The sequence below is a fragment of the Mobula birostris genome, chromosome 7 (assembly GCF_030028105.1).
Source record: "Mobula birostris isolate sMobBir1 chromosome 7, sMobBir1.hap1, whole genome shotgun sequence".
Classification (NCBI taxonomy): domain Eukaryota; kingdom Metazoa; phylum Chordata; class Chondrichthyes; order Myliobatiformes; family Myliobatidae; genus Mobula; species Mobula birostris.
The window spans coordinates 153,434,691-153,450,689 of record NC_092376.1 but is presented as its reverse complement, the minus strand read 5'-3'; the positions used below and the strand labels follow the sequence as shown (position 1 = coordinate 153,450,689).

Sequence of the window (15,999 nt, the reverse complement as noted above, 5' to 3'; positions counted from 1 at the left end):
ATTGTAGGCCGTATCTCGGGTAATGATGAGTTTGAATACAGAGGGGAAATTAAGAACCTGGTGGCATGGTGCGTAGACAATAACCTATCCCTCAACATCAGCAAGACGAAGGAATTGGTTGTTGACTTCAGAAGGAGTAGCAGACCGCAGGACCCAATTTACATCAGTGGTGCGCAAGTGGAACAGGTCAAAAGCTTTAAGTTCCTCGCGGTCAATATCACAAATGACCTGACTTGGTCCAACCAAGCAGAGTCCACTGCCAAGAAGGCCCACCAGCGCCTTTACTTTCTGAGAAAACTAAAGAAATTTGGCCTGTCCCCTAAAACCCTCACTAAGTTTTATAAATACACCATAGAAAGCATTCTTTTAGGGTGCATCACAACCTGGTATGGAAGTTGTCCTGTCCAAGACCGAAAGAAGCTGCAGAAGATCGTGAACATGGCGCAGCACATCACACAAACCAATCTTCCGTCCTTGGACTCACTTTACACTGCACGCTGTCAGGGCAGTGCTGCCAGGATAATCAAGGACTCAACCCACCCAGCCAACACACTTTTCGTCCCTCTTCCCTCCGGGAGAAGGCTCAGGAGCTTGAAGACTTGTATGGCCAGATTTGGGAACAGCTTCTTTCCAACTGTGATAAGACTGCTGAACGGATCCTGACCCGGATCTGGGGCCATACCCTCCAAATATCCGGACCTGCCTCTCAGTTTTTTTGCACTACCTTACTTTCCATTTTTCTATTTTCTATTTATGATTTATAAATTAAATTTTTAATATTTACTATCGGTTTGTAATCCAGGGAGCGGGAAGCGCAGGATCAAATATCGCTGTGATGATTGTACGTTAAGGGAATGGGGGATTCTCAGATTCCTGTAAACAATGGGTTAAGTACTGACTATGTCTGTGACTGCAGTGTGTTTGAATAATTATGTCTCAGCTGTTTTTTTTGGAGCAAGATAAGGGTTAAAGTTCACCCAGATCCACATAAGATATCGTCTGTCTTTTCACACCTTTTGATTTTGACAAGAAGTCAGTACCTGCTGGAAATTAGACAGGGCATTCCTTTCTTAATTAAAGCATAAATCTGACGGATGTTCTTATCTTTGTAATTAAGTTGTGGCTCCAACAAACCAGGTAGCACATTGCTTTCTTTAATTAAGGTGGCTGGGGTGTCTATCAAACTGATTGTTCTTGTGTATCAATAGTCCATTGACTTGGCTGGATACATTTGACTTGGATACACTTAAAGTATTTTTACGTGGTCAGATCATTTCTTATTCAGCTAAGCTTAAAAACAGACTAAAGTTCCTTTCATGTGTTAATGATATTTGTATGAAGAAATACTTCCAGGCACTATTGCTGTTTTGAAATCATTGGTATTCTGAAATTGAACCTGAGCAAGCTAGGGTGAACAACCTCACTCCTAAAGGATGGATGGATAAACTAGTAAAATAAAAATCTTAGTTAGAATGTTTTCAGAATTTACACAGTTAATAAAATATATATGCAACACGTAACAGAATCTTGATTGTGAACATAATCATTTGGTGTAAAACAACTGTGAAACTAGAATCTGGTCGATTTAAAAGAAAATTATTTTTTCTCTTGCTAGAAGCAGAAACACCAAGGTGAAATGCCAATCTGCAGCATTATTCGAGCTCCTGTGTGTTACCGACCAGCTAAAGTATGGCAGTATGAGCAGTTGCAATCTTGCACAACTTTTGAAAATGTGCCTCTTGGTAAGTTACCCAAAATCTCCTGTTTCATTATGCCTGTATTTCATCCAGAGCTGCATGTCTTTATTTTTAAAAAAAGTTGCAGCAGCATCATTTCAGATGAGCCTACTCATATGAATATAAAGCTAATAGCACGCATCAAATAATTGTACTGGTTTCTCACAGTGGTAAATGGTTCAAAGTATTTAATCAACTATTTTAGAATATGAAATAATGTTGCAACCTGTTTATATACGTAAACTTTGGATAATTTTAAACCCTAGATCAAGGGTTCTCAACCTTTTTAATGCTTTGGGTCACTATCATTAACTGAGGAGTCAGTGGACCCCAGGTTGGGAACCCCTTCCCTAGATGGCCATGTCACTGCTATCATGAATCACATTTGTGCATCAAGCTGAAATACTTGAATATGCCTTTCCTTGCTTGATACTAAGACAAGAACTAGGTATTGCACTCATTACTTGCGTATGTTCTGCCTTACTTGATATTAAAGGAATAACTGGGTAAGCAGTAATTGCATCATTGGACTACACTTTCTTCCGTAAATCTTACTTTAGTAGTTGAAAATAATGTCACGGTAGTGCCATGGTTAATGTAACGCTGTGACTGTGCCGATGACCTAAGTTCAATTCCACTGCTGTCTGTGAGGAGTTTGTACATTCTCCTCGTAACTTAAAGGGCTTCCACTATTCAAAGACATACGGGTTAGTAGGTTAATTGGTGACATGGGTATAATTAGGTGAGATGGGCTTGTTGGACTGGAAGGATCTTTTACCGTGCTGTATCTTCAAATAAATAACAATAAGTGTAACTAATACTGATAAGTATGATACAAAGTTATTTTGCGTTAATTATATCTATTTGTTTATCACAGAAGAACACCTATCTAACTCTTGAAATATACAAAACATTCTTTTGAGTTGATTACCAATTTATAAATAAAAATCAATAATGGAACTACGCCGGTCATGCAACATTTTGGGGGAGAAAATGAAAGAGTTAAACATTTCAAGATCCTACGTCAGAACTGTTTCTCTCCACAGGGGTTACCAGTATCCTTGTATTTGCTTTAGATTCTAGCATCTGCTGTCTTTCTGTAGTTTGAGTATATACTTAAATAAGCCAGAATACTGGAATTGCTGGAAATTTGAAATATTAATAGAAAATTATGAAAATGTATATAGCAGGTCTAATACCAGCAGATCCACCATCTGTGGAGGTTATATCAGTTTGTTTCAGGTCAATATTTTTTCTTGAAGGCAATGATTGCTTAAAGGTTCATGATTGTTTATTGTCATTTCCAGGACATAAGTGTACTAGAGAATGAAATACAATAAATATAACTACACAAGTTAGATTGATTGTACTGTATGTCCATAAAGTGACACCAGGCATAGGAATGTCTGTACAAAGGGTGATACTGGCAGAAAATGTTAGTTGTGGTTGCAGAGAGGTGGGTTAGTAGGTGAAGATGTTGATCAGTCTTACTGCTTGGGGAAAGTACCTGCTTTTGATTCTGGTAGTCCTGGTGTGGATGTGATGTAGCTTCCTCCCTAATCTGAATCTGACAAACAATCCATGAGGAGGGTGAGCTGGGCATCCTTCATGATGTTACTGGACCTTTTCTGGCATGCTTCTGTATATACAGTATGTCTTTGGCAGATAGGCTGATACCGGTGATGCATTGAACAGTTTTGACTACTCATGGAGCCTTTCAGTCCATACAGGGCAATTTTCATAACAAGCAGTGATGCAGCTTATTAGGATGCTCTGCATTGTGCATCTGTAGAAGCATGTGAGCAGCATTGTGCATAGTCTGGCCCCCTTCAGCCTCAGAAAGTAAAAGAGTTGATAAGCATTCCTGATTCTGTAAGATGTGTTCTGGGAGCATGAGAGGTTGTGCGGGATGTGTTTTTCTAAGACTATAAATCATTTCCTTTTGTGTTTTCTGTCTAATTTCTTCTCATTATGCAAAAGTTTTTTTTTACTTGGATATATAGTTAGAAACTGCACCCACTTGCATCTGTTTTGTGTTTCTAGATAGGTTCTATTTATTGGTAAATTTGATCAGGTTCCATTTGTCAGCGCTCACTCTATTCCAGGTTACATTTGTCCATTATAGTTTAAGACATCATCAATTACTTAACAACACAAACTGGAACAAAAGATTTCACCCATAAGCTTTATAAATGATTCTAAATAAAACAAGGTGTATCTTACTATTAGAATAATGAAATGTGTGAATTAAGTGAGACGTCTAAATTTTATAAATTAATATAAATCCCTAGTAAATTGTATTCACAAAGAAAAAATCTGACAGCCCTCTATGGGGGTTTTAAAAAAAAAGGTTTCTGTGAGCTGATGTGCAGTGGTCAATCCTGTTTCCTGTCTATTTTACTCTCTCTACATACTCGCTCTGTTTAGTGTGATTTCCCACTTTACCCTGTACCCCATACATCCATACTTCCTCAGCCCATTGTGAAGAATTTATTTTAAAACTGCTGACCTGAAAAAAATGAATGTTGAAACTTGTTCCTTAAATGAAAGAAAAATGCTTATTTAGCTCTTAATCCAACAATACATACTTGATTCCCAAATTCCATTCTTATGTGAAACCACCTCAGACTTCATTCTGCACATACCACACCATTTTTAAAATTCAGTGTATGTCTTTGACTAAAATTAGATATTCTAAATGAAGTCATGCCATTACTTGCATGATGTAATGTTCCTGTTGAATGTGCAGGAGGCCACAGATTGACTGGAATGAAAATTGGTAGGAAGATTAAAGTGGCTGGCAAATAATAATACAGGGTCACTCCTGCAAACTGAATGCAGGTACTCCACAAATCAATTACAAAGTTTGTTTTTGGGTTCTTCTGTGTAAAGCAGATCATTTATGTGAACAGTGAGTGTAGCACTCTAAATTGGAGATCTGGAAGACTGGGTTTGCGAATGGTGTGGAAAGAAAAGATGGAAAAACTTCATGGCAAAGTGCCAGAAGATGGGAAGTGGTTGGTGACTTCCGAATCAATTAGGGAAATGCTTTGGGATGGATTTCCTTGGAGAGGCAGGTAGGTGACACAGAACATACACCGTTAGTTACCAGTGGATATCATAATGACACAGATAGGTGCCTGTGGCCAGCTTCAGTATTCTTGTGGTCTCCAGATATCTTATCTGGAACATGGAAAGTTTTGAAATCATTCTAGAAGAATTTCAATGCCTCATTATGTTTTGTCTTAATTAAATGTGTTACATGCTGGTAAATCTTCTCCCAAAACATATACGTGCAAAGGAGATGTTCTCTGCCTTTTTCTTTCTCTAGTACTGTTCACCGAGTTGTACTGATTTTTTTTTCTATTTTAAATTGCCCATAGTATGTTGTGATGAAGGCAGATTTAAAGCATTTTGGCATAGTATGGCTACATAGGACTTGGTGAAGTAAGTGTGTGTGTGTATGTATGTTAATATTTGAAATGAAACTTAGTGGGAGAAATTGAATAGAGAAAGGTGAAAGGAAGTTTGTAGATTTTAAGGAAGAGGAGGAATTGGGCACATTCAAGTGAGGTAGTAAGGGTGAGTGCCAGAAATGAATAAGATGTGAGATGGAATGGTAAAGGCTTGGAAAGAATTGCTGCAGGGAATAGCATGAAGGGGCACATATTGATGAAATTACAAAGACTAAGCCTGGGGTTCTAGGATGGTTCGGTTATAAGCCGTTTTATAAAAGTAAGTTAAGAACTTTGCAAAATTCTGAAGTATTTGTCACAGTAATTGTATTAACTTAAAAGCTGGTTTTTAAAGAGTATAGGTGGTAATCCCTAAATTTTTTCCTTTCTATTTTAAGAATACCCTATTAGTAACTTGCACCTCTAATGTAATCGGTTTCACAGAATGATTGAATGAAAGACAAATGCTGGCCATGATTGGAGATAATGGTGAAAGTACTGAGTTTTGAGAAGTGGAGATGGTGAAATAACTCGAGTATTAAATGAAATAAGAGATCGGATTAACTGGCACTTGGAAAGACAGGGATTAATCAAAAATAAACAAAATGACGTCATGGGGGGGTGAATTATTTGATTAAGTAACAACAGGGCAGTGCAGTTGCTATAGGCAGCAATGTTAATAACCTTATTGTTACAAATCTTCATGACTCCATGTTGGTAGTGTTGTTGTTGACTAGCTCATGATAGTGAAGAGTTATTGTCTTAGGATGACATTAATCAGTTTTAAAAATAATGTGAAATTAATCTTAATAAATGTGAAGTGATGCATTTGGGGAGGACGAATATGACTAAGACAGAAACAGTGAATGATAGGACTCAAGGAATTATTTGGAAACCGAGAGATCTTGGTGTACAAATCCAAGTATCCATCAAGATGGCAATGCAGCTAAATAAAATGTGAAGAATATCTGCCTTTTTCTGGACAAGACATTCAATATAAGAACAAAGACATTCTGAGGCAACTTTACAGAAATTGATTAGGCTACAGCTGAGGTACTGTCCCAGCCTAAGGAAAGAACACGAAGGAAAGCATGCAGAGAAAAAAATTCTGGATATTGCCTGGGCTGGACCACTTCAGTTATAGGGAATGACTTGACAGGCTGAGTTTTTTTTTCATCTCCATTAGCAGTGGAGATTGAGGGGTAACCTGCTTGAGATAGGTAATATTATATGGGAGCATAGATAGTAAAAATGATTAAAAATGGTTTCCCATAGCAGAGGTGTCTAAATCTTGAAAGCATAGGTTTTAGGTAAGGGATGACAGGTTTAGAGGGGAAGTGTGCTTTAACCCAGAGTAGTTGGAATTTGGTATACGCTGCCTGCCTGAATGGACGGTGTAGGCAGATACTCTTGTGTTTAATATGTTTCTCGATAAGTGCTTGAGTTGCAAATGCATGGAAGTTTATGGACCAATACCTGATAAATGGGATTAGTGTAGATGGGTACTAGATGGCTGGTATGGTGGGCTGAAAGACTTGTTTCTGTTCTTATGTTTCTGATTGTATAAAATGCTTAAATAATAACATTCAGGTTATGAAAAAGTCTTTTGGAGGTCCCTACTCTTATGTTCTTAATCTATTGGGATTAGAATTCACTATGTTTTCTGAACCACAAAAACATATCCAGCAAATCATCTAGTTGATTCAATATTTCAGGTTGCTTAGTATAAGTTGAGAGAGAAACAAGTTTTAAGATACAATTAAATGATGAAAAAAGGAAAATCTGCAAATAGATCAGGATTGAGATTGAATGACTGAAGGGATGATAATGAAAAGTGCAAAAGAGAAGTACTAGGTCAAGAAATATTGCGCTGGTCTAGAAGAAATCTGAATGAAAGAAGCAAAAATACTACCAATGGAAGAAATTTGAAATAAAAGTAGAAATGTGGGAATTACTCGTTTTCTAAAATTGTTGAATTCTTGAGTTCATAAGGTCGCAGCATGGTTGGTCAGAAGGTATGGGTGATGTGCTTCAGTCTTTTGGCACAGTGGTGTAGTTGGTAAAGATACTGCCTAACTGCACCAGCCACCCAGGATCTGTCAGTGTGGAATGTCTCCTGCATTGAGTTCCAGAGTCATGAAATTATATTGTGGCTTTATAAAACAATGGGTAGGCTGCATCTCATGTATTGCGATCAATTTTGGCCACCCCATTACAGTTGGGATGTGGATGCTTTGGAGAAGGTGTAGAAAAGGTTTACCATGTTGCTGTATGGATGAGAGGGCATGTGCTATAATGAAAGGTTGGGCAACATAGGGTTGTTTTCTCTGGAGTGGCAGAGGGTGAAGAAGACCTGATAAAAGTTTGTAAAGTTTGTAAGCTGTATACCTATGACTGTGTGGTTAGGTACAGCTCCTGTGTCATATTTAAGTTTGTTAATTACACCACTGATTGCTGAATCAGAAGAAGTGACAAATTGTCAGGAGGGAGATTGAAAATCTGTTTAAATGATATCATAACAACAACCTCTTACTCAACATCAGCAAAACCAATAGCTGATTATTGACTGCAGGAGGAAAAAGCTGGAAATCCTTGAGACATTTCCCATTAAGGGGTTGGAAGTAGATAGGGTGGGTAACTTTGAATTCCTTAGCATTATCATATCGGAGAATCTGTCCTGGGACCAGCACATAGAAACATAGAAAATAGGTGCAGGAGTAGGCCATTCGGCCCTTCGAGCCTGCACCGCCATTTATTATGATCATGGCTGATCATCCAACTCAGAACACCGCCCCAGCCTTCCCTCCATACCCCCTGACCCCCTTTAGCCACAAGGGCCATATCTAACTCCCTCTTAAATATAGCCAATGAACTGGCCTCAACTGTTTCCTGTGGCAGAGAATTCCACAGATTCACCACTCTCTGTGTGAAGAAATCTTTCCTAATCTCGGTCCTAAAAGGCTTCCCCTCTATCCTCAAACTGTGACCCCTCGTTCTGGACTTTCCCAACATCGGGAACAATCTTCCTGCATCTAGCCTGTTCAATCCCTTTAGGATCTTATTCTTGTGCTGTCACAAGAAAACAGCATCCATCATCAAAGACACCCACCGTCCAGGCCTGGCTCTCTTCTCATCAGCAGGTGATATAGAAGCCTTGGGTTCCCATCACCAGGTTAAAAATTCAAATGTATATCACCATATACTACCCTGAAATTCATTTACTTGTGGGCATTCATATTAAATGCAAAGAAACAATAGAATCAATGACAAATGCAGACAACATAGGCAAACAACCAAAGTGCAAAAGACAAGCTGCAAATATAAAAAAGATAATGGACACAACCAAAATAATAATTAATAAATAAGGAAAAGATATATCAAGAACATGAGATCAATAGTTCTTAAAAGTGAATCCATTGGATGTGGGAATAGTTCAGTTGTTGGGATGAGTAAAGTTGAATGAAGTTATCCCTTCTTGTTCAAGAACATGATAATTGAGCAGTCAGGGACAGTTAGTGCCTTACAACCCATTTCATAACCTGCAGACTTACTTTCAAGGGCTCTGCAATTCATTCCAAGTATAATTTTTTTTATTTGTACAATTTGTCTTTAGCTCATTGGTTGTGTGTTAGACATCGTTTATGTATATTTTGTTACTTTATTTTCCTGAAAATGCCTGCAAGAAAATGAATCTCTACAGTGAAATATAGGCAATATGCACTTTGAAAACAAATTTACTTTGACTTGGAAATTCATAGATTAGAGAGCTGATAATTTTTTCCAGGGTTGAAATGTCTAATAAGAGGGGCCATGCATTTAGGTGAAGGGCAAAATTCAAAGGATATGTAGGAGTGATGGATAACTGAAATGTACTGCCAGTAGTCGTGGAGGCAGGTATGCTATAGGATCTTGGACAAGCATGCAAAAATGCAGAGAATGCAGGAAACTGACCTATGTGCAGGCAGAAGTGATTGGTATAATTAGGCATTATTAGCTTAATTAGTTTGGGCCAAAGGGCCTGCTCCTAGGCTGTATTGTTCTGTTTTTATGAAAGCTTGGATTTCCTTGGGTGCTTCAGCTTCTTCCTGTCCCAAAGATATGCAGGTTGATTGGTTAATTAGGTACTGTGAAATTCTTCTAATGTGTAAATGAAGAATAGAACCCGGGGGAATGGATGGAAAGGCATTGAGGATAAAAATAAGATTAATGTAAATGGATGCTTTCTGGTCAACAATGACTCAGTGGGCTAGAGGGCTGTTTCGATGTTGTATTACTCTGAGCTTCATTGAACAATGTAAATGGCGAAATTGGAATGGAATGGAGAATTAAGATGGAATAATCGGAAGCTTGGTGTCCCATTTCACAGACAGCATTGTATTGGGTAAAATAGTCATCCAATCTGGGTTGTTTTCTCAATTAGAGAGAAGCCTGCATCATGACCAGTAGATACCATAAACCACAAGGTAAAGGGGCACTGATTTACTGCGGATAACAAAAAATGTGGATTTTTTTTCCCCTCCGGTCCTGCCGAAGGGTCTTGGTCGGAAACGTCAACTGTACTTTTTTTCCATAGATGCTTTCTTGCCTGCTGAGCTCCTCCAGCATTTTGTGCGTGTTGCTTGGATACTATTTAAGCTTTTTTTTGTTGTACCCAATAACACCCCCTCCAAATAAATATAAATATGCCCTACAGTTTTCTAATAGCATCACTGTCATTAGTGAACATATTAAAATACTTAAATACCAAAAAGGAAATGTTATTAGTTAACAAGCTCCTTCTATTGAATCTTACAAGCGGTGGCAAATTTTGAAATTGCAAGGCGCAGCTGTGTAAATATAAAAAGTTCTCTTCAGTTCAGCGCACAGCAGGAAGCCACTTGACATGAGATCTGGACAGTGAATACTGTATTTATACAATGATTGGTTTCTGGATGTGTAAGTATATGTGAATAATTTGTATGTGGTGGATAATGAGGAGAACTGAGTATCTGGCGAAGTGGAAAGGGGACTGGGGTAATGATGGAGATGAAAAAGTGTCCTGCAGGAAATGACACAGTCAGAGCCTGAAGACAAGAGATGTTTGATGGTGGCATTACTTGGAAGTGTGAAAAACGGGGGAGGATTGGACATGGAGACCAATTTAATGAAAAGAAACAACATATTGTGGCTAACACAAGGGGGCATAATTTTAAAGTGCTTGGAAGTAGGTACAAGGGGGATGTCAGAGGTAATTTTTTTATGCAGATTGGTAGGTGTATGGAATGCACTGCCAGCGACAGTGGTAGAGGCAGATACAATAGGGTCTTTTAAGAGCTTAGAAAAATAGCGGTAAGGAAATTCTAGGCAGCTTCTGGAGTATGTTATACGGTTGGCACAACAGTGTGGGTCAAAGGGCCTATAATATGCTGTAGATTTTCATGTTCTATATTTAAAAGAAGGGGAAAGAGTAAGAGTAGCAGCATAGGAAACAGAACAAATTTGATCAGGAACCTTAATGTAACCTGACAGTGACCTTCCCTTTTTCTCTCCAGACTTTCAACCGTTGTCTGCTACTTAACCTTTTATTTTCTTTAATTTTTTTCCCAGTTTTGATGAAAAGTCATTGGATCTCAAATATTGTCTCTAAATATTTTCCTGCTGAGTTTTTCCAGAATATTCTATTTTTAATTTATTTCCAGCATGCAAGGTATTTTGTTTTTATATGATTGAATGTTTGGATAACCAAGATACTTGTTCAGATACTTGTTCAGCTTTGTTTAGGTTTACTTGATTTCCACCCAAAGAATACAAGGTTCTTCAAGCAGAAATTACCTATATGTAAATATCTCACTTGTTCAATTAATTCTGTTAGAGAATGTGAAAGGAATTTTTAAATAGAAACAAAAACTAATGAAAAATATAACAATTTGACAGCATCTGAAAAAGACAAGCTAACTTAAAGTTCTGACTAACCATAGATAATATATCAGAACTTTGGTTTAACTGAAGATAGACACCTGAAATTGTTTTTTTTTAAGATACTAATAAACTTGAATTATTTTAACAATTTCTGTTTTATTATGTTGTTTCTTCGTTGGCTTTAATAGCACGATCTCTTAATGAGTGGAAAAAAGTAAGGAAAATAAGATTTCAGTATTTAAGTGTGAATCCACTAAATGATGGTGTTTAGAAGGCTCTATATGTTTTCAAACTGGAAATGCAGTATTAGTATGCAATTACATTAAGCATTTAGAAAGGCAGATTCTGGTCTTTATTACAAGTGTACAAAGATGACAGGGTTTGCTACAATTATGTAAGACTTTGGTTAGACAACATCTGAACAACTGCAAACAATTTTGGTCTTATTTCAGGACATATGTTTCAGTACATCCGATTCTGAGGGATCTGCTTGCATTGGCTTCGCAGCAGAAAAAGGTTCACAGATTAACTCCTGAGATAAAGAAGAATTGAACTCTCAAGGAATATTATGATCACATTACAACATAGATTCTGAGCGAGTTTGACAGGGTTAATTGACTAAGGATGTTTCCCTTGGTGAATATTGAATGATGAGGCATGGTTTTACCTATACTGTATTTTTTCCTCTTGTTTGTTAGGAATTTCTTAAAGGATCATTAATCTTTGGAATTTTCTCCCAGAGAGATCTATGAATGTTGAGTCTTAAGCATGTTTCTGCTGATATACATCTGGAATATAAAGAAATATTACATGGTTGTGAGACCAGGGAGAAAATGGAGTTGAAGCCATGTCCAGATCAGTCAAAATCTTTTGATTGGGAGAGCAAGCCTGAGGCTAAGACAGTTGTGCTTGTAATGCTGCTGAAATATGACTTCATTTTGACTTTATTCATGTGCTGGATTATTTTGTAATTTGTTTTTTTTCTCTTGCAGACATTATTATTACCTCACCTACTTGATCGTGCTTGTTCAAAATTTTGAAAAAGCTCTTCTGTATTTGTCAAATTTGTATTTTTTTATTAAATTAATTCATCAGTAAAAGCTTTATTTAACCAGAGAATGGGGGGGGGGGAAAAACTTCTAGTAATTGCTTAATTTATGCTTGGAATAAAAATGTCCAGTAAATATTTATTTATGTAAATGAATTTGTAATCTTTAACGTATTCATGGAAAATAAAACCAACATTGCATCTATATTTGTTGGAAGATTGTATTATTATGGCAAAGACTTTAGATTCAGTTTGTTGAAAGTTAGAATTACAGTGGATTATAGAAATTAAATACTATAAATGTAATGTGGTTTACCATCCAGAAAAATGGTGCCAGAGAAACATAATTTAAGACTGTTTCAAGAATTATTTTTTTAATATATCTTTTCTCATTTTGATTCAGTCTTGTAAGACCATAAGATAGATATAGGTGCAGAATTTAGCCATTTGGCCCATCAAGCCTGCTCCACCATTTCATCATGATTGAAAGCCCTTAACTCCAAGTGGAGTCATAGGGATCTTGTCATGTCGGTGTTTTTTTTTAGCAGGCTTTCTTATTTTTACAAGGCCGAGTTGCTAGCTTGACGCTCAACCCAGCATGGAAGCGTGCAAGGAAGCCAGCTGGATTTGCGCTCCGGAGCCTTCGCTCCAAAGTCCGGTGCCGATGCCACTACGCCACCAGCCGGCTACCATTTCATCATGGCTGAACCATTTTCTCTCGCAGCCCGAATCAGCTGCCTTCTGCCCATATCCTTTCATGCCCTGACTAATCAAGAATCTTATCAACCTCTGCCTTAAATATACTTGGCCTCCACAGCCACCTGTTGCAATGAATTCCACAAATTCAACACTGCCTAAAGAACTTCCTTCCACCTTCATTCTAAAAGGAAGCCCCTTTATTCTGACGCTGTGTCCTCTGGTCTTGGACTCTCCCACCATAGGAAACCTCCTATCTACATCTGTTCTATCAAGGCCTTTCAACATTTGATAGTTTTCAATGAGGTCTTCCCCCATTCTTCTGAATTCCAGTGAGTACAGGACGATAACTATCACACTTCATAAGACAAGCCTTTCAATCTTGGAATTACTTTCGTGAGTCTAAGGATGTCAGCACTGTTGTAGCATGGATTAAATTACCGGAGAGACAGAGTCACTGGTAGATTCTTTATTCGACACAACAAGGTACAGCAGGCATCATAAGGACAGAGACGCTTTCCGCAAAAAGGTCTACTAGCTCAATGTGGGCTTGATATTTATATGCTAAGCACAAAGGCAATCGCTACTTAAAAAGTTACAGACGCATAGACAATGTTTCTGTTTGAAGCTACATACAAAATATCACACCATCCTTTCCTCCCGACGCCAACATATCTGGGTTGGTATCCACAGCCTTTAGGAATGTAAATTAAGGCATTTCCCGTGCTAACATAGAAGACAATTAATATTTATAAGGTATAGATAATACTGTCTTCGAAACTATAGCATCAGGTGCCAGAAGTAGCTGGTATTCACCCCCTTTTAGGAAGTGCATTGTCAAACAGAAGTCTGGTGGCCAAAGTCATTTAAGTGTAAACAAATCATCTACCCAAAAAATCACTAACAAGCACATCCTTAGATAGGGGATCCAAAATTGCTCACAATACTGTAAGTGAGGCCTTAACAGTGCTTTATAAAGCCTCAATATTTCATCCTTGCTTTTATATTGTCCTCTTGAAATGAATGCTACCCTCACTTTGCCTTCCTCAGAACTGATTAAACCTGTAGCTCAGATTTGCACCTCAGAGTTTTGCATTTTCTCTCCTTTTAGAAAATCTACCTTTTTATTTCTCTTACCAAAGTGCAGGACCATACACTTCCTTACACTGTATTTCACCTACCACTTCTTTGCCCATTCTCCTAATTTGTTTAAGTGCTTCTGCAGCCTCCGTTTCCTCACCATTACCTGCCCCCCCACCTCCCTTTGTATTGTCTGCAAACTTCGCAACAAAGTCATGAGTTCTGTCATCCTAGTCATTCACATAAAATGTAAAAAGAAGCTGCCCCAATACAGCCCTCTGTGGAACACCACTAGTCACCAGCAGCCAACCATAGAAGGCGCCCTCTATGCCCACTCTGCCTCCTGCCAATCAGCCACTGCTTTATTCTTTCCTGTAATACCATAGGCTCTTGTTAAGCAGTTTCATGTGTGACACATTGTCAAAGGACTTCTGAAAATTCAAGTACACAACACCCGTTGATTCTCCTTTGTCTATCCTGTTTGTTGATTTATTGGGAAAGATATTCCCCTTGAGGAAAGCGTGCGGACTACAACATATTTTATCGTGTGTCCAAGTACCTTGAAACTACATCCTTAACAACTGTTTCCAACATCTTCCCAACCACTGAGGTTGGACCAACTAGCTTATGATTTTCTTTCTTCTGCCTCTCTTCCTTCTTGAAGGGTGGAGTGACATTTGCAATTTTCCAGCCTTCCAGAACCATTCCAGAATCCAGTCAATTTTGGATCGCTGCTCTCTCATGCCTCTGCAATTCCGTCCTTGGACTCACTTTACACCGCATGCTGTCAGAGCAGTGCTGCCAGGATAATCAAGGACACGACCCACCCAGCTAACACACTTTTCGTCCCTCTTCCCTCCGGGAGAAGGCTCAGGAGCTTGAAGACTAGTTTGGCCAGATTTGGGAACAGCTTCTTTCCAACTGTGGTAAGACTGCTGAATGGATCCTGACCCGGATCTGGGCCGTACCCTCCAAATATCTGGACCTGCCTCTGGTTTTTCTTTTGCACTACCTTACTTTCCATTTTTCTATTTTCTATTTATGATTTATAATTTAAATTTTTAATATTTACAACCGATTTGTAATTCAGGGAGCGGGAAGCGCAGAATCAAATATCGCTGTGATGATTGTACGTTCTAGTATTAATTGTTTGGCAACAATAAAGTATAAAGTATACTCCACTGTAGTACTGATACACCTGACCTTAATTTAAATTTCAGGGTGAATTCTATCATTATGATCACTTGCCCCTTAGGATTTGTTTACCTTAAACTCTAAGCAATTCTGGTTCATTGCACAACATACAATCCCCTAATCCCTTAGCTGATCCCTGGACTCAACCACAAATTGCTCTAAAAAGCCATATCATAGGCATTCTGGAAATCCGCCCCCCCTTGGGATCCAGCACCAACCTAATTTTTCCAATCTACCTATGTACCTGCATTTGAACACCCCCATGACTATTGTAACGTTGCCCTTTTGACATGCATTTTCTATCTCCCATTGTAATTGCAACTGTTTTGGGGGGGGGGTCATCTTTATATAGTTCCCATCAGGGTCTTTTTACCCTTGCGTTTCCTTAATTCTACCCACAATGATTCAACTCCGTCCAACCCTATCTCACCTCTTTCAAATGATTTGATTTCATTTTTTTTCCAACAGAGCCATGCCACCTCCTCTGACTACATGCCTATCCTTGCGATACAATGTGTATCCTTGGACATTAAGCTCCCACCTGTAATGTTCTTACTGCCATGACTTAGTGATGCCCACATCATACATGCCAAGTTCATCTACCTTATTCTGAATACTGTGTGCATTCAAATATAACAACTTAAATCCTGTATCCACCCTTTTTGATTTTGTCTGCCTTTTACATAGCAAGTCATCCTGTTGACTGCAATCTTGCCCTGTCACCAGCCTCTCCTTGCTAGTATCACTACAGTTCCCTGTTTGTAAACTAACTATCTCATCTTCAGCACTACCATTCCAGTTCCAATCCCCTTGCCAAATTAGTTTAAACCCTCCTGAATAACTCTAGCAAACCTGCCTACTAGGATTTTGGTCCCCACAAGTTCAGGTGTAA

General features: G+C 38.3%; 1 protein-coding gene across 9 annotated transcripts in view; it reads left to right on the top strand.

Moving 5' to 3' along the window:
• The window catches only part of LOC140200512 (uncharacterized), a 55,764-nt gene that overhangs the window by 36,366 nt on the left and 3,399 nt on the right, over positions 1-15,999 (top strand). For 5 of the 9 annotated variants that reach the window (XM_072263966.1, XM_072263960.1, XM_072263959.1 and 2 more), the window contains one exon: positions 1,616-1,742. In XM_072263966.1, coding sequence (XP_072120067.1) covers positions 1,616-1,742 — 127 coding nt within the window. Of the gene's footprint in view, positions 1-1,615; positions 1,743-2,613; positions 3,478-4,631; positions 4,929-11,541; positions 12,334-15,999 lie in introns of those variants that run through there. The other 4 variants (XM_072263961.1, XM_072263962.1, XM_072263964.1 and 1 more) reach the window with 4 other exon arrangements.